The 19201-nt window shown below is 66.9% G+C and overlaps 2 protein-coding genes across 8 annotated transcripts in view; one reads left to right on the top strand and one right to left on the bottom strand.

The window, feature by feature from the left end:
• The window catches only part of LOC101675162 (cohesin subunit SA-2), a 51739-nt gene extending 50072 nt beyond the window's left edge, over window positions 1–1667 (bottom strand). The window contains exon 1 of the mRNA XM_045089233.1: window positions 1592–1667. The gene's annotated coding sequence lies outside the window, so the exon portion shown is untranslated. The remainder of the gene's footprint in view (window positions 1–1591) is intronic.
• Window positions 1668–1729: 62 nt separating this feature from the next.
• GTPBP6 (GTP binding protein 6 (putative)) lies at window positions 1730–17938 on the top strand. 7 transcript variants are annotated; one of them, XM_004768333.3, is made up of 11 exons: window positions 1733–2117; window positions 6218–6355; window positions 6950–7020; window positions 7202–7332; window positions 7705–7775; window positions 8725–8916; window positions 9049–9237; window positions 14189–14397; window positions 15663–15811; window positions 16306–16458; window positions 16763–17938. In XM_004768333.3, exons 1-11 carry the CDS (start codon window positions 1775–1777, stop codon window positions 16884–16886), a joined length of 1770 nt encoding a protein of 589 aa, XP_004768390.2. In that variant the 5' UTR covers window positions 1733–1774; the 3' UTR covers window positions 16887–17938. The 7 variants fall into 7 exon arrangements, with proteins under 7 accessions (XP_044945169.1, XP_004768388.2, XP_004768390.2 ...); XM_004768335.3 differs by adding an exon at window positions 5847–6073 and having other exon boundaries at window positions 2008–2117; window positions 8725–9237; XM_004768331.3 differs by having other exon boundaries at window positions 1732–2117; window positions 8725–9237.
• Window positions 17939–19201: the final 1263 nt, after the last annotated feature.

Raw genomic sequence — 19201 nt, 5'->3', positions numbered from 1 at the left:
AATCTCCAAGGCAGAGTTCGGGCCCCCCATGGCTGATTCAAACCCCAGAACCCGAACCCCTGTGCCACACGTGGACGACCAGCACAGACTTCACGACGCCCCCTCCCTCCCGGCGGAATTCGGAACCTCCAAGTCGTGTTCAGGAACCCCCCCCACTCCCCGGACAGGCTCCATACCCTACTGTAGACTTCAGGACCCCTCAGAACAGCTCCAACGCCCCCCAAGGAAGTGGCTGGCAGCATTCGGACCCCACGCAGGGCTCTGACCCCCGGGGGCAGCATTCGGACCCCACGCAGGGCTCTGACCCCCGGGGGCAGCATTCGGACCCCACGCAGGGCTCTGACCCCCGGGGCAGCATTCGGACCCCACGCAGGGCTCTGACCCCGGGGCAGCATTCGGACCCCACGCAGGGCTCTGACCCCCGGGGGCAGCATTCGGACCCCACGCAGGGCTCTGACCCCCGGGGCAGCATTCGGACCCCACGCAGGGCTCTGACCCCCGGGGCAGCACTCGGACCCCACGCAGGGCTCTGACCCCCCGGGGCAGCATTCGGACCCCACGCAGGGCTCTGACCCCCGGGGCAGCATTCGGACCCCACGCAGGGCTCTGACCCCCGGGGCAGCATTCGGACCCCACGCAGGGCTCTGACCCCCGGGGGCAGCATTCGGACCCCACGCAGGGCTCTGACCCCCGGGGGCAGCATTCGGACCCCACGCAGGGCTCTGACCCCCGGGGGCAGCATTCGGACCCCACGCAGGGCTCTGACCCCCGGGGCAGCATTCGGACCCCACGCAGGGCTCTGACCCCCGGGGGCAGCATTCGGACCCCACGCAGGGCTCTGACCCCCGGGGCAGCATTCGGACCCCACGCAGGGCTCTGACCCCCGGGGCAGCATTCGGACCCCACGCAGGGCTCTGACCCCCGGGGCAGCATTCGGACCCCACGCAGGGCTCTGACCCCCGGGGCAGCATTCGGACCCCACGCAGGGCTCTGACCCCCGGGGGCAGCATTCGGACCCCACGCAGGGCTCTGACCCCCGGGGCAGCACTCGGACCCCACGCAGGGCTCTGACCCCCGGGGCAGCATTCGGACCCCACACGCAGGGCTCTGACCCCCGGGGCAGCATTCGGACCCCACGCAGGGCTCTGACCCCCGGGGCAGCACTCGGACCCCACGCAGGGCTCTGACCCCCGGGGCAGCATTCGGACCCCACGACAGTGCTCTGACCCCCGGGGCAGCACTCGGACCCCACGCAGGGCTCTGACCCCCGGGGCAGCACTCGGACCCCACGCAGGGCTCTGACCCCCGGGGCAGCATTCGGACCCCACGCAGGCTCTGACCCCCGGGGCAGCACTCGGACCCCCACGCAGGGCTCTGACCCCCGGGGCAGCACTCGGACCCCATGCAGGGCTCTGACCCCCGGGGCAGCACTCGGACCCCATGAAGGGCTCTGACCCCCACGCAGGGCGGGCTCTGACCCCCGGGGACGGTACTGGACTTCCAGGACCAGACTCGGCCGCAGAGGGGGACGCGTGGCGGGAAGCGGCCGCCCCGGCCCAACACCGGCGCCCGGCCCCGCTGGCCGCGCTACCTGGTCCCGGGTCTCCGGAGAGCAGGACCCGCAGAAGCGAAGCTCGTCCGGGCCGGCCGCGTCCCGCCCCCCAGCGCCCGCGAGCGCCCATCGGGCACGTGACGCCCGGCGGCCAATGGGGAGCTCGCGCGGAGGCACCACCCCCCCCGAGGTCCCGCCTCTTTGCGTGCGGCCAAAGGCGGAATGTGGGCCCTGCGGGCCTCCGTCCGCCCGGGGGCCTGGGTCTCCCGCGTGGTTCGCGGCCGCGGGGCCCCGAGAGCTGCGCCGCCGCTGCCCGCGTTCCCGCATCGCGCGCTCGCCGCCTTCGGCCCCGGGGGACTCAAGGGCCCGGGAGGTGGAGGACGGGGCCCCCGGGCTGATGGCCCGAGCAGCCGAGCGGGAGAGGAGGAGGGACTGGAGGATGCGGAGGAGGAGGAGGAGGAGGAGCTACTGAGGAGGGACCCTTTGCTGCCGGCGGGGACCCAGCGCGTGTGTCTGATTCACCCTGAGGTCAAGCGGGGACCGCGGAAGCAGCAGCGGACCGGAGGTGACCCGGGCGGTACCGCGGCCGGGGTCGGGGCCGGCGACACTGAGAGGCGGGGCTTCCGGGGGCGGAGACTCGGAGGGGGCGTGGCTCCGGGTGCTGGCGCTGGGGAAGGGGCCGGGGACACTGAGAGGCGGGACTTCCGGGGGCGGAGACTCGGAGGGGGCGGGGCTCCGGGTGCTGGCGGTGGGGAAGGGGCCGGAGACACTGAGAGGCGGGACTTCCGGGGGCGGAGACTCGTAGGGGGCGGGGCTCCGGGTGCTGGCGCTGGGGAAGGGGCCGGAGACACTGAGAGGAGGGGCTTTGGGGTGGAGACTCGGAGGGGGCGGGGCTCCGGGTGCTGGCGCTCGGGAATGGGCCGGAGACACTGAGAGGCGGGGCTTTCGGGGTGGAGACTCGGAGGGGGCGTGGCTCCGAGTGCTGGCGCTGGGGAAGGGGCCGGAGACACTGAGAGGCGGGGCTTTCGGGGTGGAGACTCGGAGGGGGCGTGGCTCCGGGTGCTGGCGCTGGGGAAGGGGCCGGAGACACTGAGAGGCGGGGCTTTCGGGGTGGAGACTCGGGGGGGGCGGGGCCTCGAGTGCTGGTGCTCGGGGCGGGGACTTGGGGGGGCGCTCCGAGGGTAGTCGAGGGACCTTGGGGCGGGTCGGAGTCCTCAGGGGGCCGTGCCAGGGCGGGGCTTCGCGTTCTGGCGCCGGGGAAGGTGCCGGGATGCTGAGAGGCGGGCCTTTCGGGGGGCGGGGCTTCGAGTGCTGCTGGTCGGGGCGGGGACTAGGAGGGGCTGAGCTCCGAGGGTGTGGCTCGAGGAGGGGTCCTGGGGGCGGGGCCCGGGATTAGAGGCGGGACTGCGGCGGGAGGGGTGGAGACTCGGGCGGGGTTCCAGGGCCGGTGCTCCGGTGGGTGAAACCGCCCCCGCCGCGCCGCAAGCCCGCGCTGGGCGGAGGAACCAGTCCCCCGCCCGCCGCATCCCCGTCTCCGCCCCGTGCGTGGTCTTCCGTCTCCAGCACGCGCTAGGGTGGCGCAGTGCGCGGCCTTGCAGACCGGCTCTTGTCGCTCAGCGTGCACCCAGGTCACACACGACCTGCTGTGGCTCCACCGCTGCTCTGTGCTCGCTGCTGATGATGTCCCGTCGTCTGGGCGCGCCCGGGGCCTTCGTGGGGGGACGCACCTGCCTTCAGCTCAGGTCATGATCCTGGGGTCCTGGGATCCGTCCGGCCTGGGCTCCCTGCCCAGTAGGGAGGGAGTGCGCTTCTCCCTCGGCTTGTCCTGCTCTCTCATGCTCTCCCCCTGCCCGTGTCTCTCCTGCTGTCTCTCCCCCAGCCGTGTCTCTCCTGCTGTCTCTCCCCCTGCCCGTGTCTCTCCTGCTGTCTCTCCCCCTGCCCGTGTCTCTCCTGCTGTCTCTCCCCCTGCCGTGTCTCTCCTGCTGTCTCTCCCCCTGCCGTGTCTCTCCTGCTGTCTCTCCCCCTGCCGTGTCTCTCCTGCTGTCTCTCTCCCTGCCCGTGTCTCTCCTGCTGTCTCTCCCCCTGCCCGTGTCTCTCCTGCTGTCTCTCCCCCTGCCCGTGTCTCTCCTGCTGTCTCTCCCCCTGCCGTGTCTCTCCTGCTGTCTCTCCCCCTGCCCGTGTCTCTCCTGCTGTCTCTCCCCCTGCCCGTGTCTCTCCTGCTGTCTCTCCCCCTGCCGTGTCTCTCCTGCTGTCTCTCCCCCCTGCCGTGTCTCTCCTGCTCTCTCTCTCCCCCTGCCGTGTCTCTCCTGCTGTCTCTCTCCCTGCCCGTGTCTCTCCTGCTGTCTGTCCCCCTGCCCGTGTCTCTCCTGCTGTCTCTCCCCCTGCCCGTGTCTCTCCTGCTGTCTCTCTCCCTGCCCGTGTCTCTCCTGCTGTCTCTCTCCCTGCCCGTGTCTCTCCTGCTGTCTCTCCCCCTGCCCGTGTCCCTCCTGCTGTCTCTCTCCCTGCCCGTGTCCTTGCCAGAGAGACGATGGAGGACAGATGCCTCCAACTGCTTTCCAAGGGGCTGCGCGGCTTGCCTTCCCGCCAGCGGTGACGGACAGATCTCGCTGCTCGTGCCCTCACCCGGGTTAGGAGCTGGCCCCCTGCTGCATCTGGAGCCCGTCTGATCGGAGCGTACCAGGCCCTCCTAGAAGTTTGCCATTTTCCCCCGATGGGCGATGACGCAGCCCATGGCCTGGCGCTTGCCGTCCCCGTGTGCTGCGGGAGGCGTGTGTTGGGTCTGCAGACACTGCGAGAGTGTCGTCACGCTCTTTCCCTGCCGCGGACTCTCGGGCGTTCCGTGGGCGCCGCGGAGAACCTTCCTTTCTCAGCTGCTCTAGGAAAGTTTCAGTCCAGTCCACGGCCTGACTCTTCTGCTCTCGGTGCCGTTCCCAGGGCACATGTTGCACCTGTCACAGTCGTCACATCTGCACGCGGGGGGGTGGGGGGGGTCGTGCCTCCGCCTTGCCCGGCCCGCTCACAGGCCTGTCACAGGAATGCTTCCTTCTGTCGGAGCGATTCTGACCGCTCGCCTTTGCGTGCCGTTCTTTCTTGGACTTTCCGTCTGTCTGCTTACGCTGCCCGCCTGTCTGGCGTGCTTCCTGCTTAATCCGCTAGAGCCCGCGATCTGGATCGTAGTGGGTTTTTTCCAAAGTGGGTTTATTTATTAGTCAGAAGTAGAGAACCCACAAGCAGGGGGAGCGGCAGACTCACAGGATTCCTGCCCAGCTTCTGCATTGCAGAACTCGTTCCCAGGGCCGTGTGGGCAGGGGACGCGGTCCGTAGTCCCCGTCGTGCCTGAGGCCCTGCGTCAGAACTCTGGCCTGCACACACTGCTCTGGCCGCTCACTCCCACCAGGCACCCAGTCCTGGGCTTGGGCAGTTCCATGTGGCGAGTAGACCACATGCCCAGATGCTGGCCGCGGGCTTCCCTGGAAGTCTCACGACCCCAGCAGAGGGTTGTTGGAAGCCGATCTGCGATGCAGCAAGGGGACAGGGCCCCACCAGGGAGGTGGCGAAAGAAACTGCCTGGGGGCTTGCTGATGGGCTGCGTGTGACATATAAGAAGGGACGCTGGGAGTGGCCCCGTGCCCTTGGTCGGAGCACCGGAGGGGAGGAGGTGCAGAGGACCCGCGATGCCCGTCAGGAGTCAGAGCTTAGGAGACCGTGCATCCCCTCAGCTCAGAGGATGGGGCACCCCGTCTCCCACCAAGCAGAGTGTGCAGCTTTTCTGCAGGACTTTGGATCCCCCCCCAGCTTCATCATGGACCCCCCACCCCGGGCTCAGTTTCCTCCCTGTGCCTGAGCTCTGCGGACAATTCGGGGGCCTAAAATTGGCCCAGAGCCCTCAGCACCCGGCCACTGGAGGGGGTACAATGAGCACGGGGTCCATGTCCGGAAGGGACCGCTCCTCTGGGACATTGTGCTGTGGGGAGGGGCACAGGGTGGCCTTGGGGGCGGTCGGGAGAGCGCGGCGTCTCAGGGGTGCCCTGTACTGCCTCCCTGCTTGGGAATGCTGTCAGGACGAGCCTCGGGCTTGAGGCCCCAGTCCCCCACGCCCTCAGCTCCTGGGACCAGCCCCTCCTTGGGACCCCAACCCCCTATCTGGGATGCTCACTGAACTCTCCCCAGGCCCCCTCCTGCACAGGCTGGCACCAAGGCCCCATACGTCATCCTGTCTGTCCTGGGCGCTGCTTGCTATCTTTCCTGTGTAGCATTGGCAGGGGGTTCGGGGACACCCACTCCTTGCCCACAGGGCTCACAGCCCACCCCGTGGGGAATGCAACATGTTCCGTGGGCCCTCGGGCGCTCCATGCAAGATGCGCTGTGTGCTGGGGCACGGAAGAGCATGGAGGCCTCCCGTTTGCTGCCACGTCCCCGGCTGCCGCGTTAGGAGGACCCGTCCTTGCGTTCTCCTGGCCTCATCCTCCGCTTCTCGCCGTCTGTGGCTGGAACAGCATCGCTGTGTCGTGGAGCACATGGGTACGGGGGTGCTTTCTCACCTCTGCACGCTGCACGAAGCCATCCCAGCCAAGGGACATGGGCCGGGGCAGGCCAGGCAGGGCTGGACGGGGCCCGGGGCCCATGGGGACGTGTCCCTCACTCTGGCCCTGTGTCTCCTGAAAGCTGAGTGGCAGGTGGCGGAAGCAGAAGCACTGGTCCACACCCTGGACGGCTGGTCGGTGGTGGAAAGTATGGTGGTGCCCAGCAAAACTCCCGATGGAAAGCTCACCTTCGGCAAAGGGACTCTGGAGCACCTGACAGGTGGGTCTCTGCGCCCCTCCCTTCCTGAGAGAAACAGAGCGACAGATGGGCTCTCACCGGGGCCCTATAGAGGCGTCCTCTTGGGAACTTGGATCAGACACCGAGAAGCCCAGCGTGCCTCTCTCACGGCTTGCTCCGTGCCCAGTGGTGCCACTGGGGCCATTCAGAGTAGGGGGACAGCGGCCCCGAAGCCCCCTGGTCTATCTGCCCCTCCACACAGCGTGCTGGGTATGAACTCTGTTTCCACGGACACCCGAGGATCTGCAGCCCCCGCTGACGTCCAGCTCACGGCACAGATCAGCACGCTCCGCACATAGGCCCACAGGGCTGTGCACCTGCCATGTCCGTCACCCCGAGGTCTTAGACCCGTTCAGTCCCCGTGGGCTTGTGCACCGGCCGTGTGTCTGCAAGACCCACAGCCCTGCAGATGGAGCCCAGTCCTCCCCTTGACCCCTATCCCGCACACCCGACTTTGCTGACGTACGCCCAGAGACTTGAGGCTGTCTGGCGGACCCGGCCGGCCAAAGCTCGGGTCAGTCCCACGAAGGACTGCACGGCACACAGACATCCGACGGGGCCTTCTCTCCTCCCCAGAGAGAGTCAGAGGGTCGCCCGAAATCACGGCGGTCTTTCTGAACGTGGAGAGGCTGGCCACGCCGACCAAGGTATGCGGGAGGCCCTCTGTGTTTCCCAGGCCTGCGCGTGTTGGGTCAGCGCGTTGGGGTGTTGGGTCCACGTCCCCCTGAGGCAGGACGGCGGAGGGTGGCGGACCGCAGCCAGCGTCCCATCCGCCCCCTTCGCCCGAGGAGCCGCCACGGACGCCTTCCCTCCCTCCCCCCTTTGCAGAAGGAGCTGGAGGCCCGCTGGGGCGTGCCGGTGTTCGACCGGTTCACGGTGGTGCTTCACATTTTCCGCTGCAATGCCCGGACCAAGGAGGCGCGTCTGCAGGTGGCCCTGGCTGAGCTGCCCCTTCTCAGGTACCTGGCCTCCGCGGGCTGGCGCAATGTACCCCAGACCCTCTTCCGGCGGCTGTGTGTGGGACCCGACCGCCCCCTAGAGCATGGCGAGGACAGGGTGCGGGGCCGGCCACGTCCTCCCAGGCAGCCGGCTGGGCAGGTGCCGTGCCCAAGCAGCACGTCGGCCAGGGCACGTCCCCCTGGTCGGCCCATCACCTCACTGTGGGGCCCTCCGTCCACGGTGTGATGGGCTGGGCAGGGGGTGGACCACCTCGCCCTGTTCTCTGCACCCAGACTTCTCGTCCTCACTTCTCCGTGTTGGCACCGGCCGTGCTCGCCTTGGGTGGGCATGTGTTTCCGTTCCTGTCTGCTGAGGTGCCCCTTCCCACGCAGGTCCCGCCTGAAAAGCAGCACTGCCCGCCCAGATGCGCAAGGATGGGGCTCGCGCTATATCATGGGGTCAGGTAACGTGTGGGGTCTTGTCACAGGGTGCTGGGGGTGGGGGGGTGTCCCAGCAGCCACCCCTAGGGAAGAGGACAACGTTGCTGAAAGATCCAGTGGGGCAGGGGCGGCCTGTGGGCCTCTTGTGTGTCATCTTCGGACAAACTGAGACATGCCGGCCATCTCTGGTGGCAGCTGGAACAAAGGACCACAAACCAGGGGCTTAAAAACCTCAGAATCTATCTTCCCCGCTTCAGAGAGCAGAGTCTGAGATCCGGGTGTGGCGGGTACTAAGACCCAGGCAGGGCAGGGATGCTGAGATCCAGGCAGGGCAGAGATGCCGAGATCCAGGCGGGACAAGGATGCTGAGATCCAGGCAGGACAGGGATGCCGAGATCCAGGCAGGACAGGGATGCTGAGATCCAGGCAGGACAGGGATGCTGAGATCCAGGCAGGACAGGGATGTTGAGATCCAGGCAGGACAGGGATGCTGAGATCCAGGCAGGACAGGGATGCTGAGATCCAGGCAGGGCAGGGATGCTGAGATCCAGGCGGGACAGGGATGCTGAGGTCCAGGCGGGACAGGGATGCTCAGATCCAGGCAGGACAGGGATGCTGAGGTCCAGGCAGGACAAGGATGCTGAGATCCAGGCAGGACAGGGATGCTGAGATCCAGGCAGGACAGGGATGCTGAGATCCAGGCGGGGCAGGGCTGTGCTCTCCCGAGGCTCTAGGAGTTGGTCCTTCCTGCCTCTTCCCGCTTCTGGGGCTCCAGGCGTCCCTGGGCTGCTGACCGCGTCCCTCCCACCTCGGACTCCGTCCTCACGTAGCTTCTCTTCTCTGTCTCCTTCCAGCTTTCATGGGGACCTTTATGTTTTGATTTAGGGCCCCTCATCTAGGATGAGCCCATCTCAGATCCTCGACTGGTTGTATGTGCTCAGACCCTATTCTGAAACGGGGTCCTGTTCACAGGTCCTGGGGGTCAGGATGTGGATGTGTCTCTACGGGCACGTCTCAAGTCGGCTGTGGCTTTCATGGGGCTGTCCTTGCAAGGCTGCCCTCCGCCCGCGGCAGATGTGAGGGGACAGGAGGCCACGGCAAGAGCACCTTCTGCTGCACGAAGCCGTCTTCCCGGTGGGAAGGCGTTGGGGCAGTGGCCTCGAGGTAGAGCAGGATGGGGGATCCCCGTGAGAAGATCCCGGTCCGTATCCCGCTCAGGGACCCCCGTGGCGCTGTTGGCTCAGGCGTCTTCGCTGCCTCCTCCGCTGGCTGACGCGCGCTCTCGGGCGTCTCCAGGAGAATCATTCGTGCAGGTGCAGCAGCGCCTCTTGAAGGAAAAGGAAATGAAGATCCGGAAGGCCCTGGAGAGACTGAGGCAGAAACGGCGGCTCCTGGGGACGCGGCGGAGGCGGCAGGAGTTCCCGGTGATCGCCGTGGTGGGGTACACCAACTGCGGTGAGAGCCCCTGCGGGCGCGAGAAGCGGGGTCCGTACCCTTGGCCGGGCCCGTGTGTTTGGGGAGAATCTGTCGCAAATGCAGCAAGACCGTGGCCCTCAGAGGGCCGACCCAGGAGCACAGGCGGAGAGCGGGGCTGCCGTCCTCAGGGGGGTCACAGCGCCCACGGCCCACACCCCGTCAGGTCACGGGTGTGGTTCTCGAGCGCCGGACGGTGGTCAGGGCTCCTGTCCCTTACTGGGGCGTTGTAAACTCAGTGATAGGAAAGAAACCGAGACGCCTTGAAGCTCATTCCCGGTAGACCTGCCCGTAGAGGAAGGAGAACCGTCCGGGTTGCGACCGCCGAGACACCACGGCACGTCTCAAGGTTCCGCTCACGTGTGGGCTGTGCGCGGCCGCAGGCAGGATGCCGGCCCTCGGGTTTCCTTGGTGCTGAGGCCCTGGGCTCACGGGGACCCTCCCACACAGGGCAAGCACGGAGGCTCACTTCCTCACCCTCCAGACTTGCCCCGCAAGCGTGAGCTGCCCTAAGGTCCGGTCCCTGTGTGTGGCCGGAAGACCACCGTGACGCCACCGCCCCGTCCTCAAGGAGCGGGTGGTCCCGTCCGAGGAGAGAGGGAACATCCCACAACACCTGGGCCGGGACACCGGGGAGATACCTAGGCTTCGGAGACTCTCTCTGCACCACAGCTCACTGCTGTGCGGGACGCAGGCGACTTCTCTGCGGCCCTGGGGGGCGGGCATTACACAGGGGTCTGTGGGGTCCCTGAGGCTCGGCCGGCGCGTGGGACAAGAGGAGGCGTCCATAACCAGGCACCTGCTGTCCGTCCACAGTGCCCGGTCACCCCGCGGCAGGCGGGTCCCCTGCTGCTTCATCTTCAGGTCAGGCCCCCCAGCGGCCGCCGGCCGTGTCCGAGGGCTAGTCTGGGACCAGTGGGCCCCGAGCAGGGTCTGGGTTTGGACGCGGGTTCTCCTGTTGGTAAGGCTGTAGGGGAGCACCCTCTGGGGGCCGTCAGACACGCACAGCTCCCGATGGTCTACACCGTCACTCTCCATCGGCACCATCCCCCGTCACACAGACACCCGCCGCTGACACACGGCACACACTCCCGTACCGTCACCCCGTCACACTGACACACACCCCCACACACAGTGTACCCGCCCCCCCACATCACCCCGTGTACACAGACTCCTGCGCTCTCACCGCACACACACCCGTACCATCACCCCGTCTACACAGACACACACCCCCACACACAGTGTACCCGCCCCCCCCCATCACCCCGTGTACACAGACTCCTGCGCTCTCACCGCACACACACCCCGTACACATCCTACAGACACACCCCGTGTACCACAGACACAGACACACACCCCCACACACAGTGTACCCAGCCTCACCATCACCCCGTCTACACAGACACACACCCCCACACACAGTGTACCCGCCGCCCCACCATCACATCACCCCGTCTACACAGACACACACCCCCACACACAGTGTACCCGCCGCCTCACCATCACCCCGTCTACACAGACACACACCCCCACACACAGTGTACCCGCCGCCTCACCATCACCCCGTCTACACAGACACACACCCCCACACGCAGTGTACCCGCCCCCCACATCACCCCGTCTACACAGACACACACCCCCACACGCGCAGTGTACCCGCCCCCCCACCATCACCCCGTCTACACAGACACACACACCCCCACACGCAGTGTACCCGCCCCCTCACCATCATCACCCCGTCTACACAGACACCCACGCTCTCACACACCGCACACACACCTGTACCATCACCCCGTCTACACAGACACCTACCCGCACACACAGTGTACCCGCCCCCTCACCATCACCCCGTCTACACAGACACACACCCCCACACGCAGTGTACCCGCCCCCTCACCATCACCCCGTCTACACAGACACACACCCCCACACACCCGCCCCCACAGTCTACACAGACACCACCCCCACACGCAGTGTACCCGCCCCCTCACCATCACCCCGTCTACACACACACACACACCCCACACGCAGTGTACCCGCCCCCTCACCATCACCCCGTCTACACAGACACACACCCCCCCACACACAGTGTACCCGCCCCCTCACCCACCCCGTCTACACAGACACACACCCCCACACAGTGTGTACCCCGCCCCCTCACCATCACCCCGTCTACACAGACACACACCCCCACACACAGTGTACCCGCCCCCTCACCATCACCCCCAGACACAGACACACACCCCCACACACAGTGTACCCGCCCCCCCCTCACCATCACCCCGTCTACACAGACACACACCCCCACACACAGTGTACCCGCCCCCTCACCATCACCCCGTCTACACAGACACACACCCCCACACACAGTGTACCCGCCCCCTCACCATCACCCCGTCTACACAGACACACACCCCCACACACAGTGTACCCGCCCCCTCACCATCACCCCGTCTACACAGACACACACCCCCACACACACAGTGTACCCGCCCCCCTCACCATCACCCCCGTCTACACAGACACACACACCCCCCCACACACAGTGTACCCGCCCCCCTCACCATCACCCCGTCTACACAGACACACACCCCCCACACACAGTGTACCCGCCCCCCCCTCACCATCACCCCGTCTACACAGACACACACCCCCACACGCAGTGTACCCGCCCCCCCCACATCACCCCGTCTACACAGACACACACCCCCACACGCAGTGTACCCGCCCCCTCACCATCACCCTGTCTACACAGACACACACCCCCACACGCAGTGTACCCGCCCCCCACATCACCCCGTCTACACAGACACACACCCCCCCACACGCAGTGTAACCCGCGCCCCCTCACCATCACCCCGTCTACACAGACACACACACCCCCACACACAGTGTACCCGCCCCCTCACCATCACCCCGTCTACACAGACACACACCCCCACACACAGTGTACCCGCCCCCTCACCATCACCCCGTCTACACAGACACACACCCCCACACACACAGTGTACCCGCCCCCCCCCCCTCACCATCACCCCCCGTCTACACAGACACACACCCCCACACACAGTGTACCCGCCCCCTCACCATCACCCCCCTACACAGACACACACCCCCCACACACAGTGTACCCGCCCCCTCACCATCACCCTGTCTACACAGACACACACCCCCACACACAGTGTACCCGCCCCCCACATCACCCCGTCTACACAGACACACACCCCCACACGCAGTGTACCCGCCCCCTCACCATCACCCCGTCTACACAGACACCCACGCTCTCACACCGCACACACACCTGTACCATCACCCCGTCTACACAGACACCTACCCGCACACACAGTGTACCCGCCGCCTCACCATCACCCCGTCTACACAGACACACACCCCCACACGCAGTGTACCCGCCCCCCCTCACCATCACCCTGTCTACACAGACACACACCCCCACACGCAGTGTACCCGCCCCCCACATCACCCCGTCTACACAGACACACACCCCCACACGCAGTGTACCCGCCCCCTCACCATCACCCCGTCTACACAGACACACACCCCCACACACAGTGTACCCGCCCCCTCACCATCACCCTGTCTACACAGACACACACCCCCACACACAGTGTACCCGCCCCCTCACCATCACCCCGTCTACACAGACACACACCCCCCCACACAGTGTACCCGCCCCCCTCACCATCACCCTGTCTACACAGACACACACCCCCACACGCAGTGTACCCGCCCCCTCACCATCACCCCGTCTACACACCGTCTACACAGACACACACCCCACACACAGTGTGTACCCGCCCCCTCACCATCACCCTGTCTACACAGACACACACCCCCCACACGCAGTGTACCCGCCCCCTCACCATCACCCCGTCTACACAGACACACACCCCCCACACACAGTGTACCCGCCCCCCTCACCATCACCCCGTCTACACAGACACACACCCCCACACACAGTGTACCCGCCCCCTCACCATCACCCTGTCTACACAGACACACACCCCCACACGCAGTGTACCCGCCCCCTCACCATCACCCCGTCTACACAGACACACACCCCCACACACAGTGTGTACCCGCCCCCCTCACCATCACCCTGTCTACACAGACACACACCCCCACACACAGTGTACCCGCCCCCTCACCATCACCCCGTCTACACAGACACACACCCCCACACACAGTGTACCCGCCCCCTCACCATCACCCTGTCTACACAGACACCCATGCTCTCACACCGCACACACACCTGTACCATCACCCCGTCTACACAGACACCTACCCGCACACACAGTGTACCCGCCGCCTCACCATCACCCCGTCTACACAGACACACACCCCCACACACAGTGTACCCGCCCCCCCACATCACCCCGTCTACACAGACACACACCCCCACACACAGTGTACCCGCCCCCTCACCATACGCCGTCTACACAGACTCCCGCGCTCTCACACTGCACACATTCCTCCTGCACCCGCCTCGGTCTGCCGTCACTCTTCCGTATGCCCATAGCCCTGCGTCTCCGGCACACGGGGCCCCTGCCTCGTCTGTGTGAACACGAGTCCTGTATCGCGCACGGACCTAGAGGACGCCCGTGTCTGCAGCATGCCCTCGTCTGCCCGGGTGCCCGCCCACCCCCTCCCATTCACACGTCCCCACCCTGGCTACCCCAGTGCCATCCCCTAGGTAGCCCCTCGTGCCCCAGGCCCTGGACCCCCGACCCCCGTGCACGACGGGAAGCAGCGTCCTCTCAACCACGAGGCAACCCAGGGGTCCTGCAGAGATGAGACTTAGGCCCTCAGAGACCTCACCCACCGTGGCCACCCCTCGGCCAGGGGCATGTGGGTCCGACTTGGAGCCGCCCGAGGTACAGCAGTGGACTGTGGGGCCCGTGGGGGGGGCCTGACATGCCTGTGTCCCCTGGGGCCCACCTTCCAGGAAAAACCACGCTGATTAAGGCCCTGACCGGCGACGACGCTGTCCAGCCCCGGGATCAGCTGTTTGCGACACTGGACGTCACGGCTCACGCCGGCTGGCTGCCCTCCCGCATGGCCGTCATCTACATGGACACCATCGGCTTCCTCTCCCAGCTGCCTCACAGCCTCATCGAGTCCTTCTCTGCCACCCTGGAGGACGTGGCTCATTCAGTGAGTGTGGGACGATCCCAGGGGCCAGGTTCCCTGAAACACCGGCGTTACCTGAGGCCAGGTCCTCTCATCCACGACACAACCCCGGGGACTGGGTCCCCTCCAACATGACACAACAGGGGGTCTGGGTCCCCTCAAACAGGACACGGCCCTGGGGCCCGGGGCCCGACACACACAACACGAGGCAGGGATCAGGTCCCATCGGTCACAGCGCAGCCCTGGGGGCCAGATCCTCTCAGTCATGATACAACGTGGGAACCAGATTCCGTCATACGTGTTGCGGCGCGAGGGCCTGGGTCACCCTCACACACAGCACAGCCCAGAGCCCAGGTCTCGCATGTGACAGCCCCGGGGACTACCGTCCCTCCCTGGCCGGAAACTGGCGCCTCACGCCCCCTTGACAGCGAGGCCTTCCTAGGGACCTCTTCCGAGACGGATTCCGGACGGAGGTGGAGCCCCTCTGCAGGGGGGGTCCGCCTTTGTGGGCAGCTTCGGGGTGATGGGATGCAACGGCACGTGCTGTTGGGGCGTCCGCCAAAACCCCAACCTAGTGTCCGCACGAGGAAACAACCAAACACCAACTGGAGGGCGTCCCCCAAAATGCCCACACGTGCTGAACGCGGGCAGGGTTCAGAGGAGCCAGGAGAGGTGATAGACGGACGTCCACGTGTCCAGCCTGGCGTCCCAGGACAGAAGGAAGAGATGCGTGACTCCGGAAAGACAGGAGCACGCTGGGGTCCCCCTTGTCCGTGGCCTGTGCTCCCGGGAATGGGCGGCGGGGGTCCCTGCCTTCCTGTTTGCCTTTTCCAGAACCAAACGTTTCTGGGATAAAACGCTTATCTTTTTCTTAATTTCACGTGCCCCGAAGTCCTGGGAGCAAGCGCTGCAGAACGTAAGCGGTCGGTCCCTCGGTTTCCCGGGGCAGAATTACAAGCAATTCCTCCTCTTTCCCGCTGTGCGTTTTCCCAGTAACGAGTCGGATCCCTGCCTGTGCACCGTTTAAAGTCAGGCAAAAAGGGTTCTTCCAGGTTCAAAGGAAGCGCGAGTCTGGAAGTTTCCCAGTGAGCGTGCAGCCGTAGAGCGGGACCCTGTGCGGTTTGGGGCGCCTCAGACGCCCAGGGCCCTGGGCTGGGTGCAGGCGAGCGGCCTGTCCGGGGCGGGACCCCGCACCACGGCCCAGCGGTGGTGTCCGGGAGCTCCCGCCTGGGCGTGCGGTGCCCCGTCCCGCCACCCCGTCCCCACCGCATGGCTCGTCTGCTTCTCAGGATCTGATCGTCCACGTGAGGGACGTGACCCACCCTGAGACGGAGCTGCAGAAAGCCAGTGTCCTGTCCAGCCTGCGCGGCCTGCGCCTGCCCGCGCCCCTGCTGGACTCCATGCTGGAAGTTCATAACAAGACGGACCTGGTGCCCGGGTGAGTGCACCCCTGCCTGCCCACGGCCTCAAGGCCCCACGGCCCCATGACCCCTGCCCGCCCAAAACCCCACCACCCCATGACCCCACGACCCCGGAGTCTCGTGCCTGGTGGGTGCCGGCGGGGCACTGGTGTGACGGTGGCCGCGCCATGACTGACGAGATCAGGCTGCGTTCGTCCTCCCGGGGCGCGTCCCCCTGCTCTCAGGAAGACAAGGGGGTCAGAGCACCCTCCGCCCACCTGCCGTGAGGGCTTTCACACGCAAGCAGCCACAGGCCGGCAGACCGGAAATTTTGGGGTCTTCTGTTCTGAGTCCTCTCACCCCATGGACCCCGTATTTCCCGGCACCCTTATCGTGGTTTCCGTGCTGTTCCCGTCCGACATCCTGACGCACACGGACGTGGTCCCGGGGGGAGCTCGGGGGGCCGGCGTCCCTGGGGGACCCTTGCTCCGTCTCTCCGAGGCTGAGCCGCATCTGGGCTGTCCCCGTCCAGGTATAGCCCGGTGGAACCCCAGGCTGTGGCCGTGTCCGCCCTGCGGGGGCACGGGCTCCCAGAGCTGAAGGCGCGGCTGGAGGACGCCGTCCTGAGAGCCACGGGGAGACAGGTCCTCACCCTGCGGGTCCGGCTGGCGGGCGCACAGCTGAGGTGCGTGGGGCTGGCCTGGCAGGGGAGGGGCCGTGGCTGTGCAGGGGGTGCAGGTGCGGGAAAGGCGGCGGAACGGGCCTGGCACCAGCACGCAGAGGAGTCGTGTGGTTTCTGAGGTCGCGCACTGCGAAGCTGGGTTCCTCAGCCCACATGCGGGGCCAGCCAGCTGTCGGTACGCAGGCCACGGGCAGGCCACGGGCAGGCCACGGGCGGGGGCGGCAAGGCTGTGGGCGGCCCGGGGACGGAACGCTCTCGGTGGAGTCCCTTCCGCTCACGCGCCCTCTGCCCTCACGCACGCCCGCAGCTGGCTGCATCAGGAGGCCACCGTGCAGGCCGTGGACGTGATTCCCGAGGCCGGAGTGGCCGACGTCACCGTCGTCATCAGCAAGTCCGCCTATGGCAAGTTCAGGAAGCTCTTCCCCGAGTGAATGGACGTCGTGTCCGCCGCCGTCTCTGGGCCTCCTGCCGCCCCCTCCGTGGCCGCTCCGGGAGGAAGGGCCGGCGGCCGGACGTCGAAGGTCAGCTTGCCGGTCCACGGAGCGGCTCCGCTGCTGGCGGACCGCACGTGCCTCGTGAGAGCGGACGTGCCTCCCGCAGGGTTCTGGCCGCAGGACACGGGCTGCCTGCTGCTTCCAGCGGGGGCCACCCTGCAGGACGACGTTCCGCCCGTGCCGGCCAAGAGGGGGCCGGTGGCGGCTTCCCCGTCCGCCGCGTGTCGTAGACTCAGCAGCCAGGCCTCCTGCTCCCCACGGAGCGCCCTGGATGTCCGGACGGTCTCCCGGAGGCACGGAAGCCTCTCGGCACAGGCCGTGGGAAAACACGGCGCGTCCTTGAATCAGCACGAAACGGGGGTGCTCCGCGCTCGCCGGCAGCCGGCTGGGACGGGGCAAGGCTGGAGGGACCACAGCTTTCCCACGGCCGTCAGGGCCTGGGGCTGCCTTCACCAAAGCGCCCGGGACACAGGACAGGATGCCGGTCCCTCTGCTGTTAGAGACGTTGCGTGGACATTGCAGGGGGGCCCCGAGCCTGGCGCTGTTCCCTGTTCTCCGGAGGGGACGGTGACGTGAGTGGCCACCCTGTTGCTACCCCGGACGGTGTCATGCTTACTTTCCCCCTTCGATGCGTGTTCACCCTTACAGCGGTGCTGTGGGAGTGATTCCAGATTTCGGAACTCCGGGATTAAGGAAAAAACACCTGTAGCCTGCCTGCGGGTCTGCGGGGCGGGGGAGGCTTTCTTGCGGACGGGGGAGCGTTCTTCTCATGGCAGCGTGAAATGAGAAAACGGTTGGGAAAGCGGGTCGCCGCAGTGCTGGCTTGGAGGCCGGAGGGGACGCTGGCAGTCGGGGACAGCAGGGAGCACGAGGACCGCGGAAGCCGGGTTCCCACCCGTATGCCCCAGCCCCTGACGTGGGCCCCGGGAGACCCAGGTCCGCGTGCTGGCTTGCGGGACCGTTAGGAGAATACATGGGTGTGCTCCGAAGTCCGCATGTGTGGTCGTCTGTCCAGCGGCTCCGGGACGCTCGCACGTGCGGGGTCCTGCGGCACGGGCGGGCAGGACCGGATGACAGTGCCCCGCGTGCCGGCTGTGGGCTGGGGCGGCCTCTCGCGGTCTTCCCAGGGGGGCCCCGAGGGCTGAGTGTGCGGCTGAGATGAGGTCCCGTGGTGCGCTCCACGGACAGGGTGGTGTGAGGGTCCTGCACGGCCATCGTCGGGGCCGGTGAGGCAGATTAGGGGAGCACGAGGTCCCCCAGCACTGGGCAGGGTGGTGGACGGAGAGGCACGCCAGCGCACGGCCGGGGCAGGCTGCAGGGCAGCCCAGGTGTGCTTGCGGCATCAGGACAGCTGCTGCCCTAGGACAGTGGACCATCGAGACCCGCCCGGCTTTCTGGTTTACTCGGCTCAGCCCCTGGGGGGTTGGGTGCTACGGGGTCTCTGAAGAGACCCTGGGGGGCCACGATGCTCCGGCACGGGCCACCCCAGCTCCCAAGGCGCAGCCCAGTCCACGTGCCCCTAGGAATGTGCCCGCTCGACCCCGAACGCCCGCGGCCATGCATTCTGCCCGGTACTATGTCGGGGGCACCCACGTGCCTCCAGGCCCCCCTGGGCTCCGGCCGCTCCATCCCAATTCCTCCTTGTGCAGGAGACGGAAGGCAGGGGTGCCCGTGGGGTCAGGCCTCTGTCCCTCACTCTCCTGGCATACCCGCCCCCACCTGGTGTCCCCACCCCAAGGCCTAGAGACTGCAGAGTCATGACGCCCACTGTGGATGCTTAGTGAAGGGGGCGCCATGGGGGGCCGCGGCTCCAGGGGGTGGGAGCCTGGGAGGCACCGGGAAGGAGAGTCAGGGGGCTTCACGGGCCTGGGAGGGAGCGTCGGGGGCTTCCAGGGGCTTGGGAGGGTCGGGGGCTGTAGGGTCTGGAAGGGAGGGAGTCAGGGCTCCGAGAGACTGGAAGGAAGGGTCAGGGGGCTTCCGGGGCCTGGGGGTGTGGGGGTCTGCTGGGGGCTTCCAGGGCCTGGGGGTGTGGGGGCCTGCTGGGGGCTTCCGGGGCCTGGGGGTGTGGGGGTCTGCTGGGGGCTTCCGGGACCTGGGGGTGTGGGGGTCTGCTGGGGGCTTCCGGGGCCTGGGGGTGTGGGGGTCTGCTGGGGGCTTCCGGGACCTGGGGGTGTGGGGGTCTGCTGGAGTCTGGGAGGGAGTCGGGGCTCCGAGAGACTGGGAGGGAGGGCCACAGGTTTGGGGGGAGAGCA

The sequence above is a fragment of the Mustela putorius genome, unplaced genomic scaffold (assembly GCF_011764305.1).
Source record: "Mustela putorius furo isolate JIRA1106 unplaced genomic scaffold, ASM1176430v1.1 tig00003836_pilon_pilon_pilon, whole genome shotgun sequence".
NCBI classification, from domain to species: Eukaryota; Metazoa; Chordata; class Mammalia; order Carnivora; family Mustelidae; genus Mustela; species Mustela putorius.
This window is presented reverse-complemented; position numbering and strand designations above follow the sequence as displayed.

Bases quoted from the DNA above. Each gene is read 5' to 3' on its own strand.
- GTPBP6 (XM_004768331.3), top strand. From the start codon at position 1,775: ATGTGGGCCCTGCGGGCCTCCGTCCGCCCGGGGGCCTGGGTCTCCCGC. The intron at 7,021-7,201 runs GTATGCGGGAGG...CCCCCTTTGCAG, and splicing joins GGCTGGCCACGCCGACCAAG to AAGGAGCTGGAGGCCCGCTG. The intron at 14,398-15,662 runs GTGAGTGTGGGA...TCTGCTTCTCAG, and splicing joins TGGAGGACGTGGCTCATTCA to GATCTGATCGTCCACGTGAG.